This window comes from Poecilia reticulata, chromosome 17, assembly GCF_904066995.2.
Source record: "Poecilia reticulata chromosome 17, P_reticulata-male-v2, whole genome shotgun sequence".
Classification (NCBI taxonomy): Eukaryota; Metazoa; Chordata; class Actinopteri; order Cyprinodontiformes; family Poeciliidae; genus Poecilia; species Poecilia reticulata.
In genome coordinates, this window is record NC_088846.1 from 2,517,880 (window position 1) to 2,536,899 (window position 19,020).

At 40.3% G+C, this 19,020-nt stretch overlaps 1 protein-coding gene across 6 annotated transcripts in view; it reads right to left on the minus strand.

The window, feature by feature from the left end:
- pde4ca (phosphodiesterase 4C, cAMP-specific a) overlaps positions 1 to 19,020 on the minus strand; it is a 151,327-nt gene that overhangs the window by 19,400 nt on the left and 112,907 nt on the right. For all 6 annotated transcript variants that reach the window (XM_008433465.2, XM_081597941.1, XM_008433466.2 and 3 more), the window contains one exon: positions 6,200 to 6,391. In XM_008433465.2, coding sequence (XP_008431687.1) covers positions 6,200 to 6,391 — 192 coding nt within the window. The remainder of the gene's footprint in view (positions 1 to 6,199; positions 6,392 to 19,020) is intronic.

Genomic DNA, 19,020 nt, shown 5'->3' on the forward strand with positions numbered 1-19,020 from the left:
TAAAACAATCTGAAAATGCTAACCGAAGCAGTCCTCATATGTGGAAACTTTTCAGTGCTCAATGCATTCTGTATTTGGTTTCCTGATAATGTTACCCGTTTCTGGGAATTTGTTAGTAGTTTTCTCAGTGAGTCGTATAGCCGCGGTTTGCACAGCTAGCTTTTGACAGTTGGACTATTTTTATGTGCAAAGATTTTGTGATATGCTTAATCTACGTGTTTTTCATTCTTTACACCTATTCTACAGTAAAAAGAAAGAGGCTGCTCTAAGTGAAGGACAGAGAGCTGCAAAGAAATCAGCTGAAATCCTAATCAATCAATTTTCAGCAGTTCAAGAAAAAGTGCTACATCCAAGAAGATGAAGGAATTTTTATGTAAAAATGTGAACCAAACATATCATGAGCTAAATTGTAAGTCACCTGAAGAGCAAGAAAAATTGCTAATATTAAACTAGCCTAGCTTACCACTAATAAACAGCAGAACAAGACGTGTTCATTGAAAGCTGCCCCTAGTAAAAAAAAAGTATACTTTAGCATACTTTGATGTACTTTAACTGTACTATTTTGGAACAACTTTTTTTGTGCTTAGTATATTTTAATAGTATTTAAATAGTATTAAATTACAATTTTTAGCATACTTAGTATACTTTAACATACTTTTTTATGTACTATTTATATATTTTGAGTGTACTAATTCTATCAAAGAATTATGTTAAAAATATACTTTTAATAAACTTTAAATACATTTTAAATATACTGCTAATATATTAGTAATGTATTTAAATTATACTTAATTTTTAGTTTGATTTACTGCTACTGCTATTAAAGTACAATTATAATTACTCATAAAAGTCTTCTTTATTCCTACTTTCCTATTTTGTATATTACATGCATAACTACACTACAGTACTTACATTGTTTTAGGCTACAATTACATGGAAAGATTAATTGCACAAGATGTTCAAGTAATTCAAATATTTTATTACCGACATTTTAAAATTGTCCAATTTTACTCACAACTTTATAAACTTTACATAAATTATCAGTCTACACATTAAAAGTGAGCACAATGAACATGAAAATTTAAGTGTGACAAAAAAAAACATGAAAGTTATTACTTTAAAGAACAAAAATTATAATTACATTGTGCTTTCAATATATTACCATTTTGGTAACACTTTATTTAATGGGGTGTGCATAAGACTGACATGACAGTGTCATAAAACCTTTCATCCAACCTTTAAATCAAATTCTCATTAAAATTGTAATTTACTGAATGACACTTTATGACACTGTTGGTATGTTCCTAACATGAGTGAGGATCAACAGAACATTCCCATGCACTGCACCACTGCACCTTAGAGAAACCTACAAAAAAGAACAATAGAGCAATTAAACAGAGAAAGCATTTGTATTTTAAAGAGAACAGAAAAATGGCAAATAAAAAAATAATACAATTTCAAAACGTTGTGAACTCGCCGTGTATATGACATAATCAGAACTGATGATGATTGGGACCGGATGCCTGGGGTGGAAAAACATTTCTGGGTGTCTTCTTTGCCTGTTTATGTTAGAAGTAGAAAAAAATAGTCTGCAATGATGTTAGCAATCAGTTGATTGCTAGCATCAACTGATTAGTTGATGTTAGCAATAACTATGAAGCCGTTTTAAGTGTGGGCTTAAGAAGACAAACTACATTAAAATCTTTCCATCCATGATCTGAATACACTGATCCTTGCAGGGTGGTGAGGGGGGCTGGTGGTGCCCATTTCTAGCAGTCATCAGATGAGAGGCAGGGTTCACGCTGGACAGGTCGCCAGTCCATCACAGGGTCCTGAAAGCCAACAACAAATAAAATGTATGAAAGAGAAATGTTAGTTTAACAAGGGAAAAAAATTCTGTCCAGCTATCTTTGTATCAAACCATGTTTATTAAGCACTTGGTGTTGGTAACACACCAGTTTTTGTTGTTGAAAATGTAGCTAGCTCCTCATTAAAATAAAAAAAAAATAAAAAATAAAACTTACATTATGAAGATGATGTGGAGGTTCATCCTCAGAGCTGGTTGTTGACCTGGTCGAGTCAGAGCTTCTGCTGAGACAGAAAAGTCTTTAGGTTTTCTAACACCTGATTTCTCTGGCTTCCTCTTTCATCTTCATTTGCTTAGACTGCAAACATATGTTGAAGATAAAAATATTGATGAACAAGTTATAACAACAACCTCACAATATCAAAGTATCTCTGTCTTATGGAGCTTAATTAAAACCAGGTTAAGTTTATGAATAAAAGCATAAGTCGCAACAAACAGAGCCTCCATGCATTTATAACATGAAGCTGAATGATTGCTATAGTAATAATCATACAAGTCACAATAAAATTGAAAAAATTATTTATGAAACCAACGTAAGTTATATATCTTTACTGCACTGTTTATAATTAAACGAAGATAATTAATAAGCAAGCTTACCACTAGCTAACAACACGTTAGCAGCCTTCGTCACTCCGGGCTCCTTTTGTGACACACATTTCATTTCCATCGGTTGTTGTACCGTTGTGTTGTCGTCTAACTCGGAGTAAGACGCCCCCAGCTTGAATTTACCAAATTAGTAACTATTGTTGAGGCCCTCTCTTCTTTCAAGGCAATATTATGCGAGTAAAAATGGCGAATTTGAACAGTGTCTGTTATCTTCCCTGCATTCAAGTTTTTTCCTTCTCTTTATGGCATTTAAAAAAAAAAATTAAAGTGTGCAATACCGCCACAATCTGTTCTGGAGTGTGAACTGGAGCTAATCCTGTTGATTATAATCTGAAAATTGATTGGGTACTTTCTTAAACATTACATCATGATTATCATTTTTTTATTCTTTGCAATTTTAGCAGAAATAGTAAAAGATTATTAAGGCACCTAAAAAGTATGTCAAACAATTGTACAGTGTTTGAGTGTGTGAGTGAGACTGCTTCTACAAACATTTGTGAGAGAATGGTTCCCTCTCATGGTTCCCTCTCAAGACGCAAAGACAGGACTCACGGGGAACAGGAACCACACAGAAAAAAACTAAAAAACAAACACACAGAAACACGGATCATGACAGTACCCTCCCCTCAAGGGCGGCTACCAGACGCCCAAAAGGAAAAATCCCAAAACAAAACGACCCGACAGGGTGGGTGGAGGGGCGACGGCAGGAGTGCCAGAGTCCAGAAAACAAACTTGAACCAAACAGGAACTGAAACACGGAAAAAGTTTCCGGGGGCCGACCACGGCACAGGAGGTGGACCTCTAGTGGGAAGTCCGGTGGGCGGCGACGTTGGAGACGGAGCTTGAGCCGCGGTGGGTGGCGACGTCGGAGGCGGAGTTTGAGCCGGGGGGGAGACGCAGGGGGCGGAGCCTGAGCCGCGGGGGGTCGGCGACGCAGGGGCCGCTGAGGGTGTTTCCAGGACCCCTTGGCGCCAGCTGCTGCAGGCTCTGGGGGCTCGGACGGAGCAGACTCTGGAGGCGGAGACGCCGCGACAGCGGCAGGCTCTGGAGAGCAAGCTGTGGCAGACGCGGGGAATCCAACCGCTGGGACGGGCCATGCCACCATTCGCGCCGCTTGGCATCCCGGTGCCAGCCTGGCCGCCTGGAACCTCATGGCCATGGGGACTGTGGCCACTGGAGACGAGCAAACTGGAGCTGATGGAACCGGAGCTGGCGTAGAGATTGGAGTGTGGACAGCAGCAGGGTTAGACTCTGGGAAGAAGAAATTAGATGGTCTCGGGGGGAGAGGTTCTCTCTTCAACACCACTGACGCCGTCCGAAACTCCCAATCCACCTCCTGGCATAAAACCTCCAAAACCGGGAGGTGGAAACGGGGACTCCATTCATTCAGCCAGGTCAGCATCCGGGTGGCAGTGTTGAGGCAGCTGACTGGATCATAAGGCATAGCCGCCTCTTTAGCATAGCGCTTAATGTTCCGGATCAACAGCTGGTGGTCTGCTGGGTCCATGGTGGTAATTATGGTGTTCCTCACCAACGAAGAACACAGACAACAGGTGGGACTAAATACACACGGGGTAATCAAGGGAACGAGACACACCTGGGACAATCAACGAGGAAGACGCAGAGACAGGACTCACACAGAAAAAACTCAAAAATAAACACACAGAAACACAGATCATGACAGCCTTGTAAAATCACAGAGCCGGGTCATCGGGTACTGATGAGTTTTATGTATTATTTGAGTCTGGAGGATCTTTTATTTTAAAAATCCTTTAACCGGAATCTCTCCGTTACTGGCGCACCAACATTGAGCCCACAAGCAGCAAAATGAGTAAGAAACAGATCAGATGTCTTTGGAAAGTTTCTTTGCAAAGGGGAAAAGGCCCAGAGAAGAGACAGGAGAATGGATTTATCCCGGACCGTAGGTGAGTCCCACATAACAAGCCCACTCTGCGTAACATGCGGTTTAGACAGAAAGATTTAAGAATTGTCGGCCGATTTTCCAAACCTCTGTGACCACAGAGCTGATAAAAATACAACAGGTTCGATCGGTTCTTGTCTCCAGTCACACGGCAGGAGCAACACACCACACGAACCGATTCCAGTCACAAACATCCCGATTCCAGAAGAAAATCCGCAAAACCCCCAACGGGAATTTAGAATAACCAAACACGGATGACGATGTAGAAGCAATAGTGATAGTTTGTGGAGTCATTTTAAGAGATAAAAGACGTAACAAAAAGAAAAGGAGGTGGATAAAAGACGACGGGAGCAGGCGCTCTATTTGCTGCACTATGATTTGTAGGTGACTGTGTTTTTTTATAGTTGACATTTTTAACTGAATAAACATAAACATATATAATAAGGACCTTTACATATAATAATAAACATTTCCACATATCTCCGATATCCACAGGCCTATCAGTTGCGCGATATGTCTGCTGTTTGGGATTCCCCTCTGTTCTTACGTCACCGCGCTTTCTGATTGGCTACCTGTTACATTCAGCAGGTTGTATTCCAAGACAACCCCAAATTGGGTATATTCAGGCTTTAGCGGGAACACCAACACCGCCTTATCTGACGGTTCGACTCCCCACGCCCCACCGGGCCGCAGCAACATTTTCCAAGTATTGACCGGTCCGCGGTAATAAAAAGGTTGGGGACCACTGATCTACGGAGCAGCTTCAAAGGAAATGTTTCCGCAGTGTGGGACCATTTTGATCTTATATTGGAAAATAAATTTGCTTTCATTTTTGTCGTTTCATCCGGTTCTTGTCAGTTTCTACTTAATCTATCTGAACCCAAATTCAGCTGAAACGTACTTTTAGTTTACTTTCATATTATGTTCTGCAGGTTAAGTGTCGCACATGTTTAACTAAACTGTCTTATTTAAATAAATAAACCTTTTCAATGCTGAGGCATTATGAGGCCAGGCATGAGAATGAAGTCCCAGATACACCTAGATAAACTCAGATATGCAGCCATTCTACAAATTACTCAGTTGCTTTTTATAAATTATTTCATATACAGTGAACCGTCGCTGTAACGCGGTTCACTTTTCACGGTTTCGCTGATTTTTTTGTGCAGTTTTTTTCCCACAGTGTTCTTCGTCCTAATTGACCATATGATTGGTAAAAACAGTCTCCGTGCTATCTGAGTGCCAATAACGTTACGGTGTTTAATACAGATTGACCACTCAGTAGATGGAAACTGAAACTTTCAATGTCTGCTGGAAAAAAAAAAAAACTGTGGCCAGAGGCAGAGCAAAACACGACCGGAGGCTCGTTTGATGAGATCCATCGCTCTGCCGCAGATACAGCTGTGAATCTCGCGGGGCAGTTTGGAGGAGACGCTTTAATGACACGACTGCGGATCACATTAATAAGGCCCGATTGATGCACATGCACATCCGCTGACCTGAAAACAGGTTTTGTTCTTTGGTTTCAATGTAGAGTATTTATTTATGGTGTGTAATAACTGTAAAAAATAAAGGTAACTGTTTCACGAATTTCACCTATCACGAGTTATTTTCGGAACGCAACCCCTAAGAAAAACAAGGGTTCGCTGTAAATGTAGTGTTTACTTAATTTTTTTCTACAGCAGAAGTTTTGTCAAAAAAGCGTAACAGGCTTAATTTCAAAAGATTGTAAAAACTTTTTTTAATAAAAATGTGTGGGAAAAAAACAAGTGATTCATCCAAAGGAAGAATGAAGGAGAAGAACTTACAGATCACTGGCTGATGACAGGTTCCTGGAGGGACCTTTAGGTGAAAGGTCAAAGTCAGAGTCAGAGCGGTACAGGAAGGATTCCCGCCTCTGACTATGAGGATAGTTGGCCTGGAGAACCAGACCAGAGCTGGAGCTGGTCTGGGCGTCCAGGGGGCTGCGTGCCACTGATAATCCATTCTCCACATCAAAACTATGAAAACAGAAACGAGCAGAGAATCAGAGAATAGGAAAATTAAATCACAGCAACAACAGCCTTTAGGAAACAGCATGAGAAGAACAGACAGACATGAACATAACCATCAGGGTTCAAAATGTTAAGATGGACAGATTCCAGCAATTATAACAACAATAACCCATGTCTAATCATGTCACAGGATTTCATCACATTCATATTCTGAGGACAATACGGTTCACAACAGAAAGAAGGATCACTTTTACACAACAGAAAAATACACAGCAGGAGCTAAAAATGTCTACCGTTACAAAATATCAGAAAACGGGAATCAAATGAAATAATTTCAGGAGGTCAGCAAGAATCAGCTCAGCTTTATTTTCAACAGCAATGGCTGCTGAAAAAAGCAACAAAAAGCTGTTTTATTAAACTGAAGTTGATATGAGAAGGTAATGAGAGCCACAAAGAAAAGCCTCCAGCTCTGATTACAGCATGGCAGCAACACGGCTAGCTTCTCATCACAATCATACAACCAAAAACTGCTTCATGACAACAACAAAAAACAAACAAAACCGTCTGCAAGTTTGTTTCACATTGATGCATTTGTTGGTGGTTTTGCTTTTATAACCCAGTCTTTTGACAATGCAAAAGAACAAAAAGTTGGTTTTAGATGGATAAAGGTGAGATGTGTGCTGTGTGTGGAAGAGCTGTGAGTGAACTGTGTAAAATCAGCACGAAACTGCTGACGTAAAGTCACGTGAAGTCTAAAAATAACCCAGTGATCAGGTAAGGAGGAGTTCCTCCAGATCAGACTGAGGCTGGGTGAAGCACAGAAAATCACCACAGCTGGGCCCGTCTTTACAGTCAGAGCACGTCTTGGCCTCCATCCCACGTCCCCGCTTTCCCACAGCCTCCTCCCCCACAGACACACGCAAACATACACACACACCGACATTTAAAGCCAGATGAGCACAACGCTCTATTCGCCAACATCATCGTCCTGTGAAAACAGTCAGAGGAGCTTATGACTATTTTACACTCATAAGAAGATTGAATTAAACATCTTAATGGATGTGGAATATTTTTTATGTAATTGATAAGCAATCTCTTAAAGTTTGGAGTAAAGCAAAACCTGCTGAAAATCCCATCCATCCACAGGAATATTTCAATTAAGAATTACAGATATTTCTAACAGTAATTTCTAAATATCTTTTTCACCTGTGTAGTCATCTTTTATGTGAAAGACCAACACATCCAATTGCAACCTAGAGCAATGAAGTAGACCAAGGAAAAGGAGACATGGTTGATAATGTATATTGTAACAATTCTGTGTTTTAGTTCTGCTGGTGCCCATATGTTTATGTGTGTTGTGGATAGGTGTAGCACGGGATCACGTGGTGTTATTAGTGATTGTAGATCACCTGTTGCTCAGCTGGTGACTTCAGTGAGTGGGTGATAGGGGAGGTCTACTTTTTTGCTGACCGCTATGTTTTGTTTTTTTGATCACTGTTTAATTCTACGGATCCGTTTTTATGCTGCCTTTGAACACTGTTTGCTTTTTGGATATTGACAATAAAATCATTGCAACTGCAGCTTGGATTTACGTTTTGATCAGCTAGCGCGTCAACAACCACTTCCCTACTCAGCCGCTCAGCGACTTTGTTTGGCTGTCGCTACAATGTGTATTTGTTGTATGTTACATTGTGATCTTTATTGTTATGTGTATAAAGTTATAGCCTTCCCCTGTCTGACTCTGCTATCTCCCAATCACATGTGATAGACCTGTCATGTGGGCGGGGGATCAGAGGAGCAGCAGGACAGGACCGGAAGAGGGAGTTCGGGTGTGTTAGCAGGAAGCTAGTTCGGGGAGCTCACGGTTGGTTGGAGGCGGCTCGTTTCTATTTACTAATAAACCCATTTGGCGGGACTACATTTGTGTTTTGCTGGTGTCATTACAATATCTTAAAAGTTTCTTCATCCCTCTATATTCCTAAACATTTAAATAAAAACCAATGCATACAAATGCCTTCAGAAGTCACTTAATTCCAGAGGTGGGTAAAGGTAAAAAATTTTTTACTTGAGTACGAGTAGCACTACTTCAACATATTTTTACTTACATGTTAAAGTAAAGTAGTAATAAAGTAAAGTAGTCATCCAAGAAATGACTCCAGTAAGAGTAGAAAAGTATTCCATAAAAAGGTCACTCGGGTACAGAGGAACTGATCATAATATTTGATTTATTATCTCCAAATGATGTCCTCAGACAGACAAAAATATAAAGTTATGTGCAAATCAGAAACAAGATTCTATTCTTGTTTTTGCACCACCTCCTGTTTCCATGCAGCTATTTTTAGCCATCCCATAATGGGAAGCAGGCTGAGAGAGGCAGCAGTGAAGCTAAGAATAGAGCATCAGGTAGAGCGCTGAGCCGTCCTCCTTCCGTCCCACTCATTACAGTACGGCACAAGCTTCCCTCCATTCATGAATATCCAGGGAGGAGGTTCTATTCGAAGCTCCTGTTGAGCTAAATATAGATCCTGGTTGAAAATGTCGCCCACATATTTTGCTTGCAGGGATTTCTCTGGAATGTTCCCTCTTTGCATACTGCATCCTCCATCTGCTATGAGCTCGCTCCAGGAGAGTCACTCACTCAACAATCTGCTCAACACATAGAAATGATAACATAGAACCGAGTATGATATGTAATTTAATGTTGGCATCACTTTGCTCTTTTTTAACAATGGTATTTTATTATTACACTTATAAAGATGCAGCAGTTTATCAGGAACGCCTTGCTAGTTCCTTTTTTGGACCCTTTTTGCCATCAGAAATATTCCTCAGATATTCTGATCCAAATGGAGCTGTTAGTGACGGACATGAGCAATAACCATACTCAGGTTAGCTCCACTGATTCTAATGTATAGAGAACCAATTCTGCCAAAAATTTAGAATAAATTAATGCTCAATAAATAAATAAGCATACAATTGAATGCACACAAAAAATAAATAAAATATGTTGGCACTAATTAAATTATACAGTAAGACATAAAGGTATACATCCTAGCAGCTCCACGGATGCAGGCTCATACAACTATGCATAAAAAAAGTTCTTACAGCAGGTTAATCGTTTCTTCCTCTCCATCCTTTCCACCTTTGACAGTTTATGACTGTAGATTGCTTGAACTTCTTATTATCTGCTGCGCCAATAAATTCAACTGTCCAACAATGGGAATATCTCTTTTATCCCTTTTTGCAGAGCAAATCTATTTCTGGCATTGGAAAGCAGCCAGACCCAACACACTGTTTGCCAATGCTGCTGGGAAAATACTAACAGAAGTATTAAAAATTATTTGAATATTTGCTCTGGTGAGGATTTGTTGGAACTTGTTAATCATATCTGTTCTAGGCTGATCCAGTCAGCAGGCTTTATGACATGCCCTCCACAGAGAAAGATGAACGTCTCCTAAAAAGATTATAAACTGCCTCCAATGTTTGTGTCCCATTCCAAATAGTCAGCAGAAGGCTCTCAAGGATGAGCAGTGGAAATCAAATATCACATACAGTTCTGAAAGCACACAATATGTACCTCTTATATCAAAATGCATTTATATCCTTCTTACAAATTATAATAAATGTCGCAAACTATGCTCTGTGTTTTTGGGCTAATTTATGATGTTTCTTTAAGGAGAACTATACTTCAACAAGCTCTAGAATAATCTTGGAATGTGAGAAAAAGTGAGGGAGTCTGAATACTTTTTGGCATCACATTTTATTTTCTAACTGGCCTCAATTTGCACACTGTTCATGACGAATGAAAGCACATGGCACATGAACGCTCCCCGGGGGGCTGTACCGCCCACGTTGACAACCGCTACCCTAGCGCTAGGATTTGATTTGTCCTTTCGTGGCTTTTAGGTGAAAACATTGTAGCACAGTCAGGGCAAAGGTCAACCTATTAGATATTATATGGGGGGGGGGGGGAAATAAAGTACATTTCAATGACTAATGGTGCAAAAATAATGAAACTATTGCCTTTTTACAGATTCCTCAGAATACTTGACCAAAGAGACAGCCACCTGTATTAAATTCAACAAACATGGTGGAACATAATTACTGCATCTGGGATCTGGAATCCAGTCAAATTGGACCAAAACATCTATAGCAACACATCCCACCCAGACACACAAACACATGGATCTAATTCATTTCTCACCCAAAAATTAGAGCTGACATTCCAATGGATAACAAAAGACTGAGAAGAGAGTGAGAGGCAAAAAAAAAAAAGAAGGAGTGAATATGTGTTTTTTAAAGTGTCTGGGCCGGTGAGAAGTGTGATTGATGGCAGCCTGTCGCCCTGATACTCGACACCCCTCCTGCGTCATCGCCTGTCATGGCAACATCAATCCCATCTGGGGAGCATTAAAATACAGGAGCTACCAGGCAGAGTGAGAAACAGGCCTGTAAAGCAGGGCATGCTATCATCTGAACCTTCATTCAGCATTCCCAGACTTGTGCTGTGACACAGCCAGAGACGGAATTAGTTGCACCCAAGTCAACTTGCCTTACTGGTTCAGTCATTTATTCAGGAGAGACAAAAACGATCACAGCCAGGATGGTTTACAGGTGACACAGATCTGAGCTCAGTAAGGTGAGACTATCTAAATCCTTACTCTGACTGAAATCATTACTTAGGTTTAGTTATACTATGACACAATCTAAGCTCAAAATGTCTGTGTGATTTTCAAGAATTAGAATAGAATAGAATTAGGGGTACACTGACTTATCGGTGCTGATTTCTTTCAATATTGGCTGATCGGTGATCGGCCAGGGAGAGGTCTGACTGACACAGACTGGCCGGGTAGGCCATGTCTGCATGTTTGCAGTGAACAATAGTCGCCCCACTGTTACCAACTCAGCGACTTTCTTGCTATTTTTAGCAACATTTCAGACAAAAAGAAATTGGTGATCGGCCAGAAAACTGCAATCTGTGCATCCCTAAACAGAATATATCTTATTGATCCTCAAGAAGAAATGGCTTATTTGTTAATAGCGACTCCATCTAAAGCAGTGTTTTTCAACCACTGTTCCGCGGCACACTAGTGTGCCATGAGTGATCGTCAGGTGTGCCGTGGAAATTATCCAATTTCACCTACCGTATTTTCCGGACTATAAGCTGCTACTTTTTTCCTACACTTTGAACATGCGGTTTTTCTGTGGATTTTTCTTCAACCACCAGGGGGCTCTTTAGCAGGAAGTGAATCACTGGAAGTCAAAATTGGAAATCAAAGAAGAATGCGCTAATTTTCATTTAGAACAAGCACATGCTAGCAGCAGGCACGACGGAGAAATGTTTTCAAACTCATATCATGCGGCTTCTAAGTTGAGGAGTATCGATCTGGCAGTACAGGAGGGAAATAAAGCCGCTGCACGTAAACTTGGCGTGAATAAAACTGGATTTGGAGACGGAGAACTGCGTCCTTAATATATCCAGCAGTTATTAGGACGCAGCCTTCTGCTGGGTCCTTATGGGAAACCGAGAGCGGCAGAGATACCAGCGGCCTGTAGCCCGGTGCGGCTGATATATGCAAGTTTCCAGGAGGGCGTGGGGGTTCAAAAAATTTGAATGTACGGTTTATAGTATGGTGCGCTCATAGTCCGTAAAATACAGTAATTGTTCTACAATTGTTTTACAATTGTTCTTGTAAAAACGAATTATTTGCAAATAATGCCATCTTTGAGTGTCTTTGCTGTAGTAGTGACTAGCGGCGTAATCATGTAATTTTATTATCACTAGATGCAAGTAGGTACAGAGCATTTTACATTAAAACAAGAGAATTAGTGATGCATGAATGTTAATACATTCATGCATCACACACGACACTGTTGTGGCACTGTTTTGGTGTATTTTTGAAGTGGACATGTTAAGTGCAATTTGAAATAAGAAATGTAAAATATGATAAAAATAAATTTATATAGGCGGCAACAGAGTAAATTTGTTTACATTTTTGGTTGGTGGTGTGACACGTGATTTTTTCAATTAAAACAATGTACCTTGGCTCAAAAGAGGCTGAAAAACACTGATCTAAAGAGCTAAATATTAATATATACGTAAACAATATAAAATTTATAAAAAATATTTCAGTATGACATTATCTCATTAAAATGTTATAAAATAAACAAATAAATTAAAATAAAAAATATTTACATGGAGACTTCCGGTTTGAGCATAGCCATGTGAGGACACGTTGAACTGAGCTCCGACTGGACCCTCAATTTTGGCACAAAAAACACAATTTCAGCACTGGTCTTGCATTAGACTAAGATCATTACGACTTAAGGGAGCAAAAAGGCAGGCATACACCAGCAAAATGCCCAAACAGCGTAACCCCCAAGTCGAACCTCAGGAAGCTAATGCTAGCGGCCATGCTGAAGTGCTGACTGCTATTGGTGGACTCCGCGGTGAACTGATGGCCACGCTAACAACTACGGCAAAGGTACACACGGATAAACTTCAAGAATTACAAAGTGCACTGGGAAAGATAGAATCCAAAATAGATGACACCATGGGCCGCGTTGCGGAACTTGAGACTGCTGCTGCGGCCCACTCGGATTCGATCCATGCTATGGAGGTAGACATATTGGCCATGAAACAAGAGCTAGCAACCCTGAAAACTCGCTGCGAGGACCTGGAGGCCAGATCCCGTCGTTGCAATCTGCGTATTGTGGGTGTAAATGAGGGGCGCGAAGATGGGAAGCTTATGTCAGGCTTTGTGGCTGAACTTCTGAAGGAGACATTACAGCTTGCTTCGACTCCACTCCTGGACCGGGTACACCGTACTCTGCGCAGTAAACCAGTCGGCGGAAATGCGCCTCCACGAGCCATCGTGATCAAATGCCACTACTTCAACGAGAAGGAGGCTATTTGGAGGAAAGCAAAAGGGATAAACAACTTACCACCAAGGACGGCGACAAGATTTTGGTTCTCCCGATTATACCATGGCTGTCAGTAAACAACGTGCAGCTTTTAACGAGGTCAGGTCTCTCCTGCGGGGTCTTGAGCATGTCCGGTATGGCCTTCTTTTTCCGGCCACGCTCAGGATCACCACCCCGGAGGGTGAAGAGCATTGCTTCAAAGACCCTTTAAAAGCAAAAGAGTTCATATCCACAAAGCTCTCTCCGGAGAAATGAGTATTGTCCTGGCCGGACGAGCATGACAGCTACACAGTTGAAGCGTTTTGTTCTTTCTTTCAATCAATGGGGATCCAGTCGGGTCCAGGCTGTCATGGTAAGCGGATGCACTTTTGGATGTAGAAACTGTAAATACCTGGATTCTGTGGGAAGCTCACATGGAGCTCCCTTCCCCCCCTACCCGTTCCTGAGATTTAATGTTTTAATTTGGATCTGTTTGAGAGGGGTCATGAGTACGTCAGTTTATGCGTTCCAAGAGTTATGGAGTTTGAGGATTTTGATTATGTTTTTTGGTTTGTTTAACTCCACACATCCATTATTATATTTGGTGTATTTTCTCTGTTTTACATGGTTGGCGGCTTTTGTTGCATGTGATGCTGAATCGGGATTTGACAAATATACAAGATGGCTTTACAACTCTATTAATTCAAAGAGATATGAGTGTTTGCAATAGGTTTGAACCAGGAGTAGCATGGGTCAGCTGGAATGTGAGGGGTCTCAATAATATAATTAAAAGAAACAAAGTATTTATACATCTTAATAAGTTGAAGACCAAGATAGCATATTTGCAAGAAACGCATCTGTTAAACAAAGAACATAACAGGGTTAAAAAAGGAGGTTTCACCCAGGTATACCACTCTAACTTTAATGCTAGAGGCCGTGGGGTAGCCATCCTTATGCACAGGGATGTTTCTTTTGAAGAAACTTCCGTCATCAGGGATAGGGATGGTCGCTTCATTATTGTACAAGGTAATCTATTCAATATTCCTGTTGTTCTTGCTAATATTTATGCTCCAAATTGGGATGATTCTTTAAAAACATGTTTTCGCTTCTCCCATGTTTGGACTCGCACAATGTAATCACAGGTGGGGACTTTAATTGTGTTTTGGACTCTTCTATTGATAGATCAAATCCCATACAGAGGACTGGCCAATTGAGCAGCAAAACAGCTCATTGCATCAACTCATTCATGCAGACGTACGGCGTAGCTGATCCTTGGAGAGTTAAAAATCCTACCTTGAAAAAGTTTTCATTTTTCTCCCTCCCACACAAGTCCTATTCAAGAATCGACTACTTCTTATTGGACCTTAAACTCATGCATATGATGGCTTCAGTTGATTATGGAGCCATCGTCATTTCAGACCACAGCCCTGTTATAATGAAAATGCATTTCACTGGCTACATAACACCTCGAAAAAACTGGAGGTTTAATGCCAGATTATTGACAGAACAAAAATTTGTGGATTACATTAACACTCATAGATGTATTTTTTGAGACCAACAGCTCTCCGGACATTAGTTATGGAACACTGTGGGAAACATTTAAGGCATACATTAGAGGGCAAATTATATCCTACAGCGCAAACGACAAAAAAAATAAGTTCCAACGCATGTCTGAAATTAGTGACAGGCTTAAAACTATTGACCAGTGTCAATCATCCACAGCTTCAGATATCCACTGGGAAGAGAGAGCGCTCCTTCAAGCAGAATTCGATCTCATTATGAATGAAAAAGCGATAGAAATGCAGCTAAATCTGAATCAACAAGACTTTGAACACGGTGAAAGAGCAGGTAGGATGTTAAGTCATCAGCTAAAACAAAAGACTGCAGCAAGATTCATTTCAGCTCTCAAAGAGGAGGGAGGGGAAATAACCACGGACCAAAAGAAGATCAATATGCAGTTTGTGTCATTTTATAAAGAATTATACTCTTCGGACAGTTCAGATCCAAACATGATACATAACTTTTTCAAGCATTTGAGGTTGCCTACGTTGCAAGAGTCAGACAGGGCTACTATTAAAGGGGACATACAACTGGTAGAAATTGACCAGGCAATTCGGAAAATGAGAACGGGAAAGTCTCCAGGCCCTGATGGCTTCCCGATCGAGTTTTACAGATGCTTCTCTGCTAAGCTTTTGCCCCACCTATGTAACGTCTATTCAGAAGCATTTAGAAAGAAGGCTCTTCCACCTACAATGACACAGGCTAATATATCTGTATTGCTCAAAAAAGATAAAGATCCACTCATATGCGAATCTTAACGTCCTATAAGCCTACTCTGTGGTGACTATAAAATACTCACTAGGATTCTGGCAGACAGATTGGAGAAAGTGCTCGACAAGATTATTCACCAGGACCAAACTGGGTTCATGAAGGGCAGACAACTTTATAGTAATCTTCGTCGTTTGGTCAATATAATGTATTTCCCAGGCAGAGATATTGTGCCAGAGGTCATCATGTCATTAGATGCTCACAAAGCATTTGATAGAATTGAACATAGTTATTTGGTGAAGGCTCTTGAACATTTTGGGTTTGGGCCGTGTTTTTGTTCATGGATAGAACTTATTTATAGATCTCCACTGGCTGCAGTTCAGACAAATAGTATTGTGTCAGGTTATTTTCCTCTTTCTCATGGGACGAGACAGGGATGCCCTTTATCCCACCTGCTATTTAACGTAGCTATAGAACCTCTAGCTGTTGCACTCAGGAACGATCCATGCGTGATGGGAATAAGTAGAGCAGGACAAATCCATACTGTGTCATTATATGCTGATGACCTCCTTCTCTTTCTGGCTGACCCATGCAAATCCATGCCTAAAGCTATAAAATGCATTGAGGAATTTGGGAGGATATCGGGATACTTCATACTTGATAGATCAAAATGCCTTATTTTTCCTGTCAATGATAAAGCCAACAAGATGCCCCAAAACTCTCTTCCGCTTACAGTGAGTCCTGACAAATTTACGTATTTAGGAGTGAACATAACCAGAAATTATAAAGATCTAGTCAAGCATAACTTTGTTACTGCCTTCAATCAGTTTAAGCACGATATGGAACGCTGGTCATCTCTCCCTCTGTCTCTGGCAGGAAGGATAAATTCAGTTAAAATGGTTATAATGCCTAAATTGTTATTCCTTTTTCAGGCAATTCCAATATTTATTCTTAAATCATTTTTTAAAAAGCTAGACAAGATGACCTCAATGTACATTTGTAATAAAAAGATTACTCGTATCAGAAAATAGTTTTTAGAGAGGCGACGAGAGGAGGCCTTGCCTAATTATATGCACTTTTATTGGGCTGCTAATGTCTCTAAACTTTGTTTCTGGTTTAAGCCTGCAGAAAATGAGGCGGTGCCCATTGGTCACTGATGGAACAAAACTCTTGTAAATCTGGTTCGTTGGCCTCAGTTGTTTGCTCGCCACTGCCACTAGATAAACGACTAATTACAATTAACCCAGTTACTTTGGGGGTAATTAGGATCTGGGAACAGCTTAGGATCCATTTCAAACAAAAACAAGGTCTCCTAGCAGCTCCCATATCAATGAATGCTTTGTTCCCTCCTTCTCTAATTGACTCCGCTTTCCATGCCTGGGCAAATAAAGGGATAAGGACTGTAGGAGACCTATTCAAAGACGGGCATCTTGCGTCCTTTCAACAGCTGCAGAAATTATTTGGCCTACCTTCTTCGAACTTTTTTAGGTATCTGCAGTTGCAGAGTTTTGTTAAAAAACACTTCTCACAGACGCTCCAGACTCCAGCCTCCAGTTGGATTGGCGAGTGCCTGGAGGTGGATCCCAAGCAGAGAGGGGCCACATCAAACGCATTAATTCATACAGCGGCTGCACCCTCATTAGTCAAAATTAAAGAACAGTGGCAGCTGGAGATGAGATTGAGAATAACTGAGTTAGAGTGGCAGCAGGCAACAAGGCTTATTCATGATTCATCAATATGTATCAGACATGGTTTAATACAATTTAAGGTGGTTCATAGACTTCATTTGTCAAATAGTGAACTCGCAAAGTTGTTTCCAGGATTGGATGAGGCATGCCCAAGATGTAAAAGCGAGAAAGGCACTCTTGGTCATATGTTCTGGGAATGCCAAAAACTGCAGACCTTCTGGAGAGCTATTTTTAAGACCCTGTCGGAATTGTGGATTATTAATATTCCGCCGAACCCTGTTTCTGCAATATTTGGGGTTGTTCCTCAGACATGTTGTGTGTCCACCCGACAAGCTTCAGCTGTGGCCTTTTCAACATTGGTTGCTCGTCGACTCATACTTCTATCATGGAAAAAAGAGTCACCTCCTTCCCATAAACAATGGATTAAGGACTTGCTTTCAAATCTCAAAGTTGAACAACAAAGATATGTTGTGCGGGGTTCTGCGGACAAATTTTACAAAGTGTGGCGGCCATTCTTGTGTCACATTGAGGGACTTCCAGTCAATCAGTCAGTCCAGCATGGAGTTAACTAAGTCAACCTTTTTTTTTTTTCTGTTCTGTAACGGATGTGTGGATATGAATGTTTGGGTTAGTAATCTACTTTGTTGACATCCAATAAAAAATATTCAAATAATGATAATAAAAAATATTTACATGGAAATATGTTTATCTATAAACTTAGATCTGATTACACATTTTGTTAGCCACAGTTGAGGAACTACAAACATAAAAAAAGAATCAAGATTGAATCTGAATTTAATGTATCAATCTTACCATGCTTGTATTGATTGTATCATTATTATTGATATTTTGGACTGATCTGCCTACCTCTCCTGATCAATAATAGGCTCAGTTGGGAACTGTTGTTTCCCCCTAATCAGTGAACATGCCATACAAAGAGTAAAGATAGGGGTGCACTGATGAATTAGTCCCAATTTTCTCAATTATGGGCGTTCAGTAAATATTCAGCCAATACTTACATGTGAAGCCGATCTCATCCACCGATCTAGTCTTTGTTTATATAGCTCTTTTCCCAGGTTAAAATATCACAAAAGCACATCATAGTAAAGTCTAAACTGCATAAAGCAAAATTGTACATAAAATGTAAAAAATATATAATGAAAAAAATTTGAAAATCATCAAAATTAAAGAAAAGCAGGTGTACTGTTGTACCTCTAATAAAAGAAAACTCAATTCTACACTAAAAGCTAGAATAATGGAACTCTATAATAGATTAATGCACAGGGCCATTATCACCTAATGGTCTATTTAAATAGATGTGTTCTAATGGTATGCTTTGCACACTGGACCTCAGGGACCACTGGGGATATAAAGGATTTAAAAGAACAATAACATGCTACTTGACCATGTAAAGCCTTAAAATCATGACTCTAGAATTAATGGGCAGCTACTTTCCCACTGGGAAAGTAGCTGCCCATTCTTTGGAAATCATGGAAGTTCCAAAACATTTTCAACACATCTTTTCGTTGGGACATATTTACTTTGCGAGGACAAAAGTTCTGATTCACAGAGAACAAACCATTGCTCAGTACTTTCAGTAAATATTGGTGTGTTGTTGCAGAAAACATGCATATCATTTATGTTAGACACAGTTCTATGAGACAAATGCTGCATTCGGATGTGCATCAGAGTCCAGCGATGTGCCTAACCAGTTTTGGAGGAGTTTACAATGGTAAATAATAAAGTTTTTGTGAACTGGTGGCTGTAAGCACTAAACTA